Below are 15,049 nucleotides of genomic sequence, written 5' to 3' on the forward strand. Positions count from 1 at the left end.
CTTCTTAAATTCTTCCCTTTCGTGAGGCCTGATAACCCTCAGGTTAAACCATTACCAGTTGTCTTTTTCTCAAATGAACCAGGCAGTCCTCTGGCACTATGGCGACTTGACTTTTACAAATGCCCCACCCACATATGAACACACACACCCAAACACCTGCACCAAAACAAAGGAAGATAAAATAATATACAGTTTAGCGTCTTTTGCCTGTCTTTGATGTTTAAGGGACCTGAGACCACAATTGATCCTGGATCCATCAGCAGACGAAATGTTGCTGTCACTTCTTGTCACTTTTTAAATTCTCAGTTTTCTGATGCTTTTCTCCAGTCTTTATTGTCACTGGAGCTTTTCTTCTTAGGGAGCAGAGGGAGACCGAGCTCCTTATATTAATTCAGTATTGCAATTTAAAACAAAAACTATTTGGTTTCTGATAGAGAAAGAGCTTCTTGAAATTGCATCCTTTTTGCACATTCCATCTGCATGTAAAGATATTCAGAATGGTGTCAGTTGGAAAGACAATGAAGGCCTTTAGGCTTTCTGGCCAGTTTCCCTTGAGGAAATATTAATTTCAACCCTGGCTGCCTTTTGTTTAATTCACCTAGGTTTCATGATACTTGGCCAACCTGCGTTGGCAGGTGATGCATGCTTTTAAAGCCATTTCAGTCTATCAAAGTTACAGGCATTAAAACAATGATGGAATTCGAATCTATAGTCTATGTATTGTGTTAATGGTCAGTGAAGATTCATTCTATGTCTGTTCTTACAATGGGGCAAGTTTGAGGCAGAATGTAAACATTTTGTTTGAAAACATGACCATCATCCATGCCAGCCCTGGGGAGTTGGTGATGTTTTGGAATTGTTCATTACACTAGTGATCCAAAGATCAAACTAAGACCCTAGAAATTTCAAATTCCACCATGGGAGCTGGTGAGACTGAAATACAATTAATAAAATCTGGAATGTACATCTAGTCTTGTCAATGATGCCATGGAGCTCACATGAGTTGTTTTACAAACCCAACTGGTTCACTAAGTCCTTATTTGGCAATTAGAGATGGACCACCTTGCCAGCCATTGCAGATGAACCACAAAATACTCAATTGAAAAGTAGCCAGCAGGAAGAAATTCTGTTGCTGCAAAAGCCTAAATGGATTAAATACCAAGACAAGGTTAGAAAGAGAGGCAGTTTGAATGGAACATGCTTCAATTTAATAAATAAACCAAAACTGAAGAACTGCGGATGCTGTAAATCAGAACTAGAAACAGAAAATTCTGGAAAGGCTTAGCAAGCCTGGCAGCATCTGTGGAGAGAAATCAGAGTTAACATTTCGAATCAAGTAACCCTTCCTCAGAAACCATTAAACATTTGAAATACATCAATATAAAATTTCCTTCAAGAAATTATGTATTTAGGATCAAGCTGAGAATGAAATAGATTTCATATTTGCTGGAGGAACAAAATTGAAGATTTTAATGACTTTCTGATTTTTGTTCTTCTGATCTGACATTTTTTAAACGAGATAGAGTCCTGTAGATGCTGCAAATCTGTAATGAAAATAAAATCAGGAAATGATGGAAATACTCAGCAGATCAGGCAGCATATGTGGAGAGAAGCAGAATTAACGTTTCAGGGCTGAGTTCTGATCCAAGGACAGGGACCGAAGTTGTTAACTCTGCTTCTCTGTCCACAGATACTGCCAGACTTGATGAGGATTTCCAGCATTTTAAAGGAACATAAACCGTAGGAATATTGGAGGAGGAATAGGCCATTTGGCCCCTCGAACACATTCTGTCATTCTAGATCCTAGCTAATCATCTACCCTAATGCCATTATCCTTGTGTTACCCCCTTGTCCCTTGGTATTGTTGGCAACCGAAAATACATCAAACTCCGTTGTACACTGAGTGAATGACCGAGGCTCTCCAGCACTCTTGGGGATCATGAATCCAAAGATTACCCACCCTCTGAGTGAAGAAATTCCTCTTCATCTTAGTTCCAAATGGCTTCTCCCATATTCCAAGATTGTGTGCCCTGATTATAGATCTCTGCGGCCAGGGGAAATTTCCTTTCAAATATTATACCATGTATACTGGCGCAAGCTTGTGATGTTCAACTTAAAAAAATGCAATTTATCACATACCTCAAGTAAAATTTTATCCTAGTTGTCCAGGAATTATCATGATTATCATTATTTAGTTAATTAATTAATCTAAAGGCACATGCAGGGTCCTTTAGCTTCTTCTTCTGCAAATTCCAGCAGCAAACTCCCAGCCTCTCGACTAAACTGCTGTGTATCACATGATGCATTTGAGAAAGAATAACAAGTACACAGCTCATTTAAAACTAGAGGGAAAAATAGAAAGGAGCAAAATGGGTTAGTGAGCCCAGCAAACCATCATCACTCGTGGCAGCATCTGAATCTACACCCTGAGAGACGGAAGATCAGAATTAAAGGCAATGAATGATGGGGATTAAGTTTCATGAAAAGGCAAGATTTAAAACTCTACCAGAAAGTGAAAATTTTACTTATCTTGCTGCGAAAATGTTCAAATTCCATTGTCCTGACAACTGGCATGAAGCGAAGCTTGTATATTAATTGGCCTTCCCTGGGAATATGGATGAAACACTGTATGGACTGGTTAGACCGAAGGGTCTGTTTCCATATGTATGACTCTATGACTAACTTGCCTGCAAACAAGACCATTACCAAGATTGGTGCAACTAAGTTTTTATGCAGGCTCATTGGCTTTCCTCTGTGCTATACTTTTTTATCATTCTAAAGACAACTGCCCATGAGAAGACACAGCTCACAGTGATACCATCTTGTATGGCAGATGGTAGAAAATTAAAGCTGACAGTGATATTTAACGCAAAGCTCTCCCCGAAGAGAAATTTCACAATGGTGTTGCCAGCTGTGTTCATGAGAGAGGCTGAATTGATGAAGACAGTTGCAAATAGTTGATTAAATTAGTGTATGATTTTGAAACCAATGAGGAAGAAAGTTTGATGAGCTGGGGCATGTTCAAACCCCACCTGTGATTTGAGATTAACCAACACTGACCTGTCAGTTGTTTCCACTAGCCCTGTGAGTATTGTTCAGCCACTGGATGTGTGATTTAATAAACCTGACCTGGAGAAAATTAGATGTTGAAAAGTGAGAAAGTATTCACTTAAGCCAGAAATATGTAGGAACTCTCATGATTAACATTATGCCAATGGGTCACTGGAATGAATGTGCTCAGAAAATTATCAAAACTTCAATCTTAAAATGTGGGATATCAAATGATGGTACTGAGGCCAATTCTATATAGATTTTTTATGCCAATATTACATACTGCTGATGATTGTGATGATGAGGAATATTCATACAATGACGATACAACCAAAGATCAATTGTTTATTTATTCAAATATGCCCAGAGTGATTTTGAAAGGTCTCAATACAAAATATGGGTTAATTCATTATGACACATAACTGGATTGTGTTGGATTACATCTGTATTGCTTACAATGTGATAAAATTCACCAAGACTCCTTACACAGTGTCTTCAAAACCTAGGATGACAACCATCTAGAAGGATAATGACAGCAGATACATGTAAATTCTACTTCCTGAAAATTCTATGCCAAGCTACACACCCCGTTGTGACTTGGAAAAAAATCATTGTTCTTTCATTGTTGCTGGGTCAAAATCATTTAACTCCCTTCCTAAAGGCATAATAGATGTATTTATCCCAAATGGGCTACATCAGTCTGGAATATTTCTCAACACCACCTTCTCATGAGCAACTAGTAATGAGCAATGAATGCTGGCCCAATGAGCGACAGTACATCTAACAGTAAATTAAATGAAGAATAAGTAATTGATATGAATTTATATGGATTTTTAAGGGCATTTTTAAACTTTATTTCAATGCAATGGCCTTTTCTGGTGTAAATCATGTATACTTGTCAATCCTTCAAAAAAATTATCCATGTGTAAAAGTCAACTCATAGAATCTCTACAGTGTGGAAGCAAGCCATTCGGCTTATCAAGTCTATACCAACCCTCTAAGGAGTATCTACCCAGAACCATCCCCTACTCTATCCCAATAATCCAGCATTGTCCCATGGCCAATCCACTTAGCCTGCACATCTCTGGACACTACGGGCAATTTCCCCATGGCCAATCCACATCACCTGCACAACTATTGGAGGAAACCAGAGCAGCCAAAGGAAGCCCACGCAGACATGGAGAGAATGTGCAAACTTCACACAGACAGTCAACCGAGAGTGGAACCAAACTCAGGTCCCTGACATTGTGAGGCAGCAGTGCTACCCACTGTGCCACCCAAACTCTCTGAGTTATCATCTTAAAAATATCTCAAAATTCACATAACCATAAGAACTAGGAGTATAAATAGGCCATTCAGCCCATCAGGTATGCTGCATCATTCAGTCAGATTATGATTGATCTGATAATCCTCAAGTCCACTTTCTTGCTTTTTCCCCAAAACCCTGATTCCCTTACTGATTAAAAATCTGACCAGCTCAGCTTTAGATATGCTTAATGACCCAACCTCAACAGTCGTCAGACATAAAGAATTTCATGGATTCCACTACCCTCCAAGAGAAGGATTTGTCTTAAATGTGTGACTTTTTTTTCCTTTATGGGATGAGGGCGTCGCTGGCAAGGCTGCATTTATTGCCCATCCCTAAATGCCCTGAGGGCAGTTAAGAGTCAACCACATTCCTGTTGGCCTGGAGTCACATGTAGGCCAGACCAGGTAGGGATGGTAGTTTCCTTCCCTGAAGGACATTAGTGAACTAGATGGGTTTTTCCCAACAATTGACAATGGATTCATTGTCGTCATTAGACTTTTAATTCCAGAATGTTTTTGTTAATTGAATTCAAATTTCCATCTGCTGTGGCAGGATTCGAACCTGGGTGCCCAGAACATTGTCTGGGTCTCTAGATTAACAGACCAGCGATAATACCACTAGACCATCACCTCCTCTTCTCATTCTGAAATTACATCCTCTAGGGGAAACAACAGCCTTTCTGCATCTACCCAGTCAAGTCTCCTAAGAATCCACTATGTTTCAAATGATTGCCTCTCGTTCTTCTATATCCAAGGAGTACAGGTCCAACTTGTCCAACCTCTCCTCATAAAATAGTCCCTCCATACTTGGTATCAGCACAGTGAACCTTCTCTGGACTGCCTTCAATGTCAGTATATCTTTCCGCTGATAAAGGACACAAAACTGTTCACTGTATTCCAGCTGTGTCCAACTAATGTCTTGTATCGTTTTAGCAAAACCTCCCTACTTTAATACTCCATTCCCTTTGAAGTGAAGAATTAACAAATATATTCTGCAGCAGTTATATTGTTTGTACCTTGCCCACAAAGATATTAAAACCATTATTCACATACTGTCATCCTTTTGTTTTTTATCTGAGATCCAATGTAGAATAAGGCACACAGGTGCCTTCATAGATTGAGCTGTTAAACGTATTTATAGCTTTTTTTTCTAAAGGACAAAACTATCCTTTTCTACAGAATTATCATTTAAAAACAAAATTAAGATAATAAGTACGATAATTAGCCATAATCCACAAGGACCATGACATCTCTCCCCCTTTAAGGGTTACAATTGGCTATATAGCTTGAGGACACAACCAGTTCACATCAAGCATGGGTCTAAACACGGAGGTTGGCCTCCATGAATCCCATGATTTAACATAGATTGTAAATCTCATCATTTTGAAACCTCAGATAATTCAATTAATGGTCCAATCTCAGTAGCTAAGTAGCAAAGCTTTACATAGCATTGATAGGGAAAGCACAGATTTTACTTCATTGACTGTGGGAAAAGAATTTTATAAAAGCTTAGATTGCTGATAAATATTAGCCAAGAATTTTATTTCCTCTGTTCTATAGTCATTTGCCATTGAAAACATAAAAAGAAAATTATTGCAGAAGAATGATGGACTACAGAAGCATTGAACCTTGTTGTGTGATACATAACTGACCCAAAATGCATCGTTTTTGTGTAAATGTATGACCTTTGCTGTGGGAATTTCATTTCTCTAGCTGTGGTAATCTCTATGCGATTACAAATGTTACTCAGTTACATTTACGTCAGAACCTATTTCAAAAGTGCAGTGAATGGTACTTGAAGGAAATCTTTGTGATTTGAAGGCCATAAGAAATTGGAGCAGGAGTAGGCTCTTTGGCCCCTTGAGGATGCTCCCCCATTCAATAGGATCACGGCTAATCTATCATTTCTCATGTTCATTTTTCTGCCCTTTCCCCTTAACCCTTGATTCCCTGACTGATCAAGTATCTATCTCCGTCTTTAATACACACAAGGACTTACCCTCACAGGTCTCTGTGGCAAGGGCTCACAACCTCTGACAGAAAAATTCCTCATCTCAATCTTAAACTGCCATCCCTTAATTCTGAGATTACGCTCTCTGGTCCTAAGCTCTCCCATTTGGGAATTCTCTCAGTACTTCCCTGTCAAACCCTTTAAGAATCTTATATGCCCTATATCCTCAATGGGATTACCTCTCATTCTTCTAAATTCCAATGAGTAGAGTCCTAACCTGTTTACCCTTGCCTTATAAGACAATCCCTCCATACCAGGAATTATCCTACTAAACCATCTCTGAATTGCCTCCAATGAAATAATATCTTTCCTTAAATGAGGGAACCAAAATTGCTCACAGTACTTGAGATATTGTCACACCAGCACCTTTTGCAGTAAGACTTCCCCACTCTTCTACTCCATTAATAATCAGTACCAATAATATCTACTTGCAATTGCCAAAGTTTATTATTTGCCAGTGCACCACAATTTTTGAGTTGTTCTCCATTTCAGAGGCTGTTTCTTTCAAACATCTTCATAAATGTTTAACTGAAAGAAAATGAATTTATTAAAAAATTCAGTGGAGGGTAAGTGGAATACTCTTAGGGAAGTTCCACCATTCAGACACTTAACTGGATAGCAGCAGGCCTTCCCCTGGGATTGAGGATTCCAGGAGCAGAATTCCTGTTCGCTAAGAACTGCCAGACAATCACAGGCCAGTGGATGCCACTGCTAACGTAGAGGATGCTGATGCTATAAACACCCAACCAAGGCCTAGTCATGTACCTCGATCCCAAAGGCTTGGTGAATGATGACCAAATGGGGGTTTTGGGCTGGATGTTGTGCTGGGAGGTGAATAGAGGAGAGTCGGTTGTAAGGGCAGGTGACAGGTTTCAATAGGCCTCCCCTTTCCTGAGACCTGATTCCTTGATTGGGTTCTGAGTGCCTTGAACAAGAAAGGCGCACTTTCAAACCCAACACCGCCACCCACAAGCAACATGGCACGGATTTGTTGCTTAGACTTCCCATATGGTGAACCCCTTACCATTGTGAGGTTAAGACCAGCGGTAAAGGGAATGAGGCCTTGAAATGGACATTAACTACCTTCTTAAAAGCCTCAATTAACAGAGAGGACAAAAGGCTGTCCAGTGACCCTATGTTTGCTTGATTAAATGCCCACCTCCACAACCAAACTCACCATGGGGGAAGGGAACTGAATCTCTTCCTTTGTGTTTGATTTTGTTTACAGTGCTTTTTAGTTCAGTGGCATTAAAATTGTTTCGAGAAAACAAAATTAAGCCATTAAAATAATTACATGATGTAAATGCTTTTTTTTTTACTTACCCCTGTAATGTTTAATGATAATGTTAGACAGTTTGTAACTCAAGCCATGAGCAAGTGAAAGGTTTACTTTCCTGGCTGCTTCTTTTGGTTGTTTAAGTTGATGTAAATCATGAGAGAATGTGATATAACCCAGAAGCTGGAATATGGTGAATGAGAATTTGCAGTGAGCATCCCAGATACAAACACACTTCAAGCTTTCTGGAATGAGGACTTGCATCCTGGACATAATTGAGACACTGAACCTTGATAAACATGTACAGTAACATTCCACAAATTAAATTTAAAAAACAGATTTCCATCTGCAATTCCATCCATTCATAAAACTATCTGAGATTTACAAGGGTCTTATAAATATTAGATCAACTATGACAAAAGGATCACACATTTGCACATGTGATTTGATGCTGGAGAGCAATATAATGATAACGAGCTCCTCCATTGAAAATGATAAATCAATGAATGATGAACCACCAAAACTTGGCTGTAAGCCCTTCTACTTTCACACGGAGTCAGATTAAAGTGTTGTAAAATTTAATTTCAGCCTATATTTACCATTGCAATGGTTTGATCTAACAAAGAATCTTTGCTGTTCTTGTATTCTGTTTCAACAAGCTAGTGACTTATTTCTGTTGATTAGATTGGTCAGTCATTTGTTAGATACACCTATGCCCATTGTTTATCGTAGCATGTAAAAGAGTTTGGAGCTAATTATTTGTCATCCAGATATAAATTTCAGTAATTTACTCAAGTGAAGAAGTTGCAAGTAACCATGTTTAATACTTTATTCAGTTTTGCAACCATAGAGATCACTTTATTCCAGTGTCTAATTAGGTTGATCATTTTTTAAACATGTTATGAAGCACCTTGGTGGCCAACATTGTCTTGGGTTGGACCTGAACTTGGACTTTGATTTTTAGGTTAAGGTAGTAGGAACAGTACTGCTGTACCTCAAAACCCTCTGGTTTTATTCTCCTGTCTGCATTAGAACCAAGGATATCACAATTCTCTCAGGCAGGCAACAAATTGTTCTCATAGTTCATTGCAATGACAAAAATCATTCATGGTAGTGACACCATGTCTGACAATATTGCTCAACTGTGTTTTTACATGGAATCAATTCACTCACATGGAAGTGTCAATTTTATTCCTTGGTGCTGTCAAAAGTGCAGTGTGGTATGCAAACCATTGTTGAGAATATTGTTCAAAATAATAAAAGTTTTCATAAAAAAAAACTACTGCCTGTAGCTTTATTTCATTCAGCACAGAAGTGTTATGCCATCATTGGTGTCAAAACTTAAGAAATGCTGTTATTGGTGCCTATTTACTGTCTCCTGTAGGTTGCATATACACTCAACTTCAATTTGTATATCCTGTAATGTTATAGTTTAAAACCTGTTAAAGGATGGACATTGTTCACAAGAACACACTCTTTCATTTTTACACACAAAACCATTCAATGCAGTGATTCAGCTAGCAAGTTGTTGACCTATTTTATTTAATAAAGTTTCATGAATTTTAGAGATCTCAAATAAAAGCAGAAAGTACTTGAGAAACTTGGTCTGGCTGCATCTGTGGAAACAAAGCCTTTTTTGTTAATCTCCCTTACAAAATATAGGGAATTATTTTTGGTCTGGTATATTTCAAGGTTAATATCAGTAAAACATATTATCTGGCTGTTATCTATAACTGCTATATTTACTTACATCACAATGGTGACGATAGTTCAAAAGTACTTCTCTGACTGTGCTTTGGGTTGTCTTGAGATTCTACAAAGCTTTCTTTTAATCTTCTGAAATTGACTAGAGATGTGTCCTAAATTTTTATGCAACTTGGGTTGTACCTTGTAAGTTATGATGAGACCTGTGTGAGGAAATTTTGCCTAGACATTTGCTGTAGGACAACACCAAGATTAGAAAGAGCAAAGAGGCAGTCAGGTAAATCTGGAACTGATGGTCAGTTGACTGATGCAGTTTGTTCCCATTTCTTCTGAGTTTAAACCAATGTGGGACTGAATACATTTTGCTCCCAACCAAGGAATGAAAATGTAGCCAAAGAATCAAAACACTGAAAAGTTATGTCATATCGGTTTTGTGCATATAAGGGTGTTTGTACTCTAACTAGATTTAACACAATATCTGGGGTGATGAAAATAGGTCTAGTGATTACCAGCTGCTTACAATCAATGTAATTATTTTACAAATTCAGTAATTAATAGATTGTAATCTCTCTAAGACAAAACATGGCTAGGTTCCTTTCTTGCACCATGTGTGATCCATGAAACAGGAATGTTGTGAAATAAAAAGATGGAAAGGTTCACTGACTCATACTCAGAGCACATCTGACGGGAATATAGTGTTCATATTGCTGAAATGCAATTGGCAGTGATAAATGGGTAACTTAAAAGGTCTGTAATATGATCAAATTAATCATTGTACAGAAATGCTATCATCAATAGTGGCAATGAAGGCTCCTGTTCACTTTAGCTCAGTGAAATTTTTAATATTGGCTCTACAGCCTTGTTAAATGTATAGATATCAAAAATATTCTATTCTGGTTCTCTTGGAGCTCTAATATATTGTTATATTTCCTTTAGACGTGTCCCATGTGTGCTTTGTTCTTTCTGTTATGAATTGTAATATTTGTACCAAATGACAGGTCATAAATCAATGCTTCGAGATCACTAGGATAGAGATGGAAACTTTTAATCTTTAGTATTAGATCAGGGTCAAGGTGTGAATATTTCATGAATCTGAAGTCACAATGAATCTATTATTACTGCTCTTTTCTGAATCTGGGAGGTAGGAATTTGATGTTCTTGAATCAGGTAAGAACACAATGCCTTTCTGGTGATACATTGACTGCAACTTAGTTTTGTTACAAAAATTGAAACTCTGTTATGCCTTAATGTGCGAGGAAATGCTTTATCCTCTGTTTTTAAAAGCGTACGTCTTTCCATTATGTGCTTCCATTTGAATCCAGCTTCAACAGAAAGGTGATGGCTTCCATCTGTTACTTGTTAACGGTCACAAGAAAAATGAGCTGTGTCAGCCTTAATTCAGTTCTCGGTAGAGGAGATCCCAAGGTGCAGCATGTCTATGAATTTGACACTAATTGGCAGTATCACTGCAAGAGGCCAATTGAGAGAGAGTTCAGGTGTATAAATGTCACATTGGTGTACTGGGCCTGTGCTATTCTTAGGGTTACAGCTCATTTTCAAGGCAGCCAGGTGCATTCTGGCATTGTTCTCCTGCAAGTTCATTTCACACTTCAGAGGTCTAACTGAGTTCCAAATAGTACAGTGTTCAATCAGAAACCAGATTCTAATTTGAGGCCTACTTGGAATCTAAGACTGTCTTAATCACTGGATAAATTTGCTGATTTGCATCCTGGGAGCTGTGAACCATCTCTTTATTCTATGCCTGCGGGAAAACTGATGTTTGAATATCTGGAAAGTGTTGGAGCGTTGGCATTTAAAACAATTAAAGCTCACAAAATAACTCATTTTATATTCTGCCATTAGTAGATTTTTGACACTATTTGAATATTCAGTCTCGACATGAATGGGTTAATAGCTGGGAATTTAAATGGGAAAAGTGTTCCTTTTGTAATTGAAAGCATTGAAAAATGTACAGAATTGCTTTGGTGTGACAAGAAAGAAAGAAATGCAGGTACACAGATTAATTAAAGAGATGACATAGAAAATGCATGGTGATGTTGAAACTAAATGTAGGACAATCTAAGTCGGAGCAGACTTGTAGAGATTGACTAAAATTGCTTTGTCATGATTGGGATGTTTGGATGTGGAGGCCATGAGCGGTGATCACTAATATAGGACTTTCCTGCCAGTGGCTAAAATTACATGTGCAGATATTGGCACCTCAGTTTTTTCTAACCTTTCCTTTCTGTCTTTCTCTTCAGGTGAATGTGGCTGTCATGATGGTTTCTCTCCAGATCCCATTCACAAACATCTTTGCGTCAGAAGTGACTGGGGACAAAATGAAGGGTTAGTTCGGTAAATGAAAAACAACATATATCTATTGTATGTTACATAGAATACAAGGGGCGCATGTCCAGTTCATTACAATTTATGCATGTTTTGAGTGGAATTTTGCCGGGTAATTCCTTGCATCATAAATAACAACATCAGTTAGCAAATTACTGAGTCGACTTCTCATGTAGCTGTATCTACACTCGTTTGTAGATAGTGATACATGAGGAGCAGACTCAGTATAATGCGAACTGATGCTGTTATTTACGATGTTGTTTAGTACAGCTGGACGATTTACTTATCCTGCATTACTCTCCTGTTAATTGGAAATCAGCTGCCAGGCCCCTACAGCCTACTTTGGTAGAGAAATCAAAGATAAATAATGTAAAATTTTACAGCACAGAAATAGGTCATCCAGCACAGGCCTATGCTGATGTTTATGGTCTATGTAAACCTGCTTTAATATTTTTTGGTGTCTTTCTATTTCTTGCTTCTTTGTGTACTGTAGCTTCACATTGAACATAGGTGTGCTATTTACCTGAACCAGTTTAAAAGGTAGAAGTTTCTCCTGTCTCCTGCATTCATTATTAAATTTAATAGCAACTATATTTGTCATTTATATTTGGTCATGGGATGTGGGTGTCCTATTTCCAAGTCAGAATGGTGAGTGGTTTGGAAGGGAAATGCATGGGCTGATGTGCCCACGTATTTGCTGCTGTCCACTTCTTGACTGAAGTGAACATCAGTTTAGAAGGTGCTGTCTAAAGATCTTTGTTCAATTTCTGCAGTGCATCTTATAGAGAATGCACACTGCTGCTACTGAGTGTTGGTGGTGGAGGGAGTGGATGCGGTACCAATCCAGGATGGTGTCAACCTTCTTGAGTGTAGTTGGAGCTGCACCCATTCAGGAAAGTGAGTAGTATTCCATCACACTCCTGATTTGTGCATTGTAGATGGTGGAAAGGCTTTAGGGAGCCAGGAAGTGAGCTACTCACCTCAGTATTCCTAGCCTTTGACCTGCTGTTTAAGAAGCATATCCAATTGAGTTTCTGATCAATGCTAACCCCCAGGATGTTGATAGTGGGAGATTCAGTGATAGTAACACCTTCGAATGTCCAAACGAAGTGGTTAGATTACCTCTTATTGCAGATGGTCATTGCCAGGCATTTGTGTGGCGTGAATGTTGGTTGCCACCTGTCAGCCCAAGCCTGGATTTTGTTCAGATCTTGTTACATTTGAACATGGACTGCTTCAGTACCTGAGGAGATGCAAATCGTGCTGATCATTGTGCAACCATTGGGAAACATCCCCACTTCTGATCTCATGATGGAGGGAAGGTCATTGATGAAGCAGCTGAAGATGGTTGGGCCTAGGACAGTACCCTGAGGAATCTCTGCAGAGGTGTTCTGGAGCTGAGATCACTGATCTCCAAAAACAACAACCATCTTCCTATGTTCCAGGTATGATTCCGATCCTTGGAGAGTTTGCTCCCTGATACCCATTGATTCCAATTTTGCTCAGGCTCCTTGATGCCACACTTGAAAGAATGAAGACTTTGATGTCAAGGGCTGTCACTTTCACCTCATGTCTGGAATTCAGCTCTTTTGTCCATGTTTGAACCAAGTCTGTAATGAGGTCAGGAGTTGAGTGACCCCGGCGGAACCCAAACTGAGCGTCACTGAGCAGGTTATTGCTGAGCAGGTGCTGCTTGATAGCACTGTTGATGACACCTTCCATCACTTTACTGATGATCAAAAGTAGACTGATGAGGGAGCAATTGGCTGGGTTGGATTTCTCCTCTTCTTCAGCATAGAAACATACTTGGGAAATTTTCCACATTGTCAGGTAGATGCCAGTGTTGTGACTGCACTGGAAGACCTTGGCCAGGGGAGCGGCATGTTCTGGGGCACAACTGTTCAGTACTATACCTTTGCAGTATCCGGTGCCTCCAACCGTTTCTTGATATCGTGTAGAATGAATTGAATTGGCTGAAGACTGGTCTCTGTGATTCTGGGACCGTTGTTGGAGACAAAAATAGATCATCCACTCAGGACTTCAGCTGAAGTATGCTTCAGCCTTATCTATTTGTACTGATATGTTTAATATCTCCAGTTGTAGATTTTCTCACAAATTAAACATGAGGAGGATATCTATACCAATCAAACCCCTTCATTTTGATGGCTGCTTATTCTTTTTCTTTGAGAAACAGAGCTCCAACCTGTTCTTTATTTGTTAGGGTTAGGGTTAGGGAATACAGAATATGCGTAAGGAAGGACAACTTGTTATGTACAACTCTTGGCTAGCCATAATTTAAATCTAATATGCAGCATGCAAGCGAGTTGCAACTGTGCTTTCTTTGAACAATAGTTGCTGATCCTTTTCCAGCAAATTCGACTGCTGAGCAGTCCTTAAAAATCTTTAAATGATCAGAATCTATATTTGGGTAACCAGTCATGACATGAGACTGGTAACAAATTCACAAACAGCCCTTGGGATCTGGTATCATTTTTGTAAGACGTTATGCATTTTCTTAGCCAATCCACCATCCCATTGGATCCTGGAGGAATCAGGAGTACTTTAGCTGCGTTGAGATATGGTTTGAGATTCAACTACTCGGCATGAATATGAGGTAAGACCACCAACCCATTCTATCTCATTGCAGCCCAGCCTTTAGTTTTCCAGCAGATTCTATAATTTGAGCACTTTCTCCCACCAAGATGGATATCTTTTCCTTTTAAAATCAACTTCCAATTTGATTCTTTTATCTGCATCTTTTTTTCTCTTGTGGTCCGGTCAGCACCTGATGGCTGCTTTATGTGCGGAGTTTTCTGGTTGAATGTCTGTGCCTGTATGATTCCTACCACTAACCGGTTGGTCAAACTGCTGTGACTTGTTCTTCTCTCTTAACAAAAGAACGGTCTTGCTTTTCTGTTGTTTTCCACTGAGTCTTCAAGTCAAAGGTGACAGAACCTGATTTCAACCATAGAATGTGAGCTGATGGAGTGCAAGATTTTTAGTCTTGTACTTGCTCCCTAAGGTAATTGCCTCATATGCAAAAATGCTGAATCTGTTATTTGAACTGCAAGGTTCCGCTATGACGCATAAATGTTAGCTTCCATTTTAATTGCAGATTATTTCATACAATATGATCCAAATCTAACTTCCAAATTTTTCTTGTCAAACTCTGAAACTGGAAAGAACATGGCCCATTAAGTATTCTTGTTCAATGTGAAGCTGTTTTGCTCATCTGTGCACTCGGTTTTTTGAATGGAATCTGAAGATGTATGAAAGAGACATTTAATATATTTAAAAGAAATTGTTAAACCTAATCCTAGCCTGCCTCCAACGCACCAATTTCCCAGTATCGT

General features: G+C 38.9%; 1 protein-coding gene across 1 annotated transcript in view; it reads left to right on the plus strand.

Moving 5' to 3' along the window:
- Positions 1-15,049, plus strand: part of LOC109912707 (astrotactin-2-like) — a 1,431,562-nt gene that overhangs the window by 651,782 nt on the left and 764,731 nt on the right. Inside the window, exon 8 of the mRNA XM_048613352.1 lies at positions 11,612-11,705. Coding sequence (XP_048469309.1) covers positions 11,612-11,705 — 94 coding nt within the window. The remainder of the gene's footprint in view (positions 1-11,611; positions 11,706-15,049) is intronic.

This window comes from Rhincodon typus, chromosome 28 (assembly GCF_021869965.1).
Source record: "Rhincodon typus isolate 14 chromosome 28, sRhiTyp1.1, whole genome shotgun sequence".
In the NCBI taxonomy this organism is placed as follows: Eukaryota; Metazoa; Chordata; class Chondrichthyes; order Orectolobiformes; family Rhincodontidae; genus Rhincodon; species Rhincodon typus.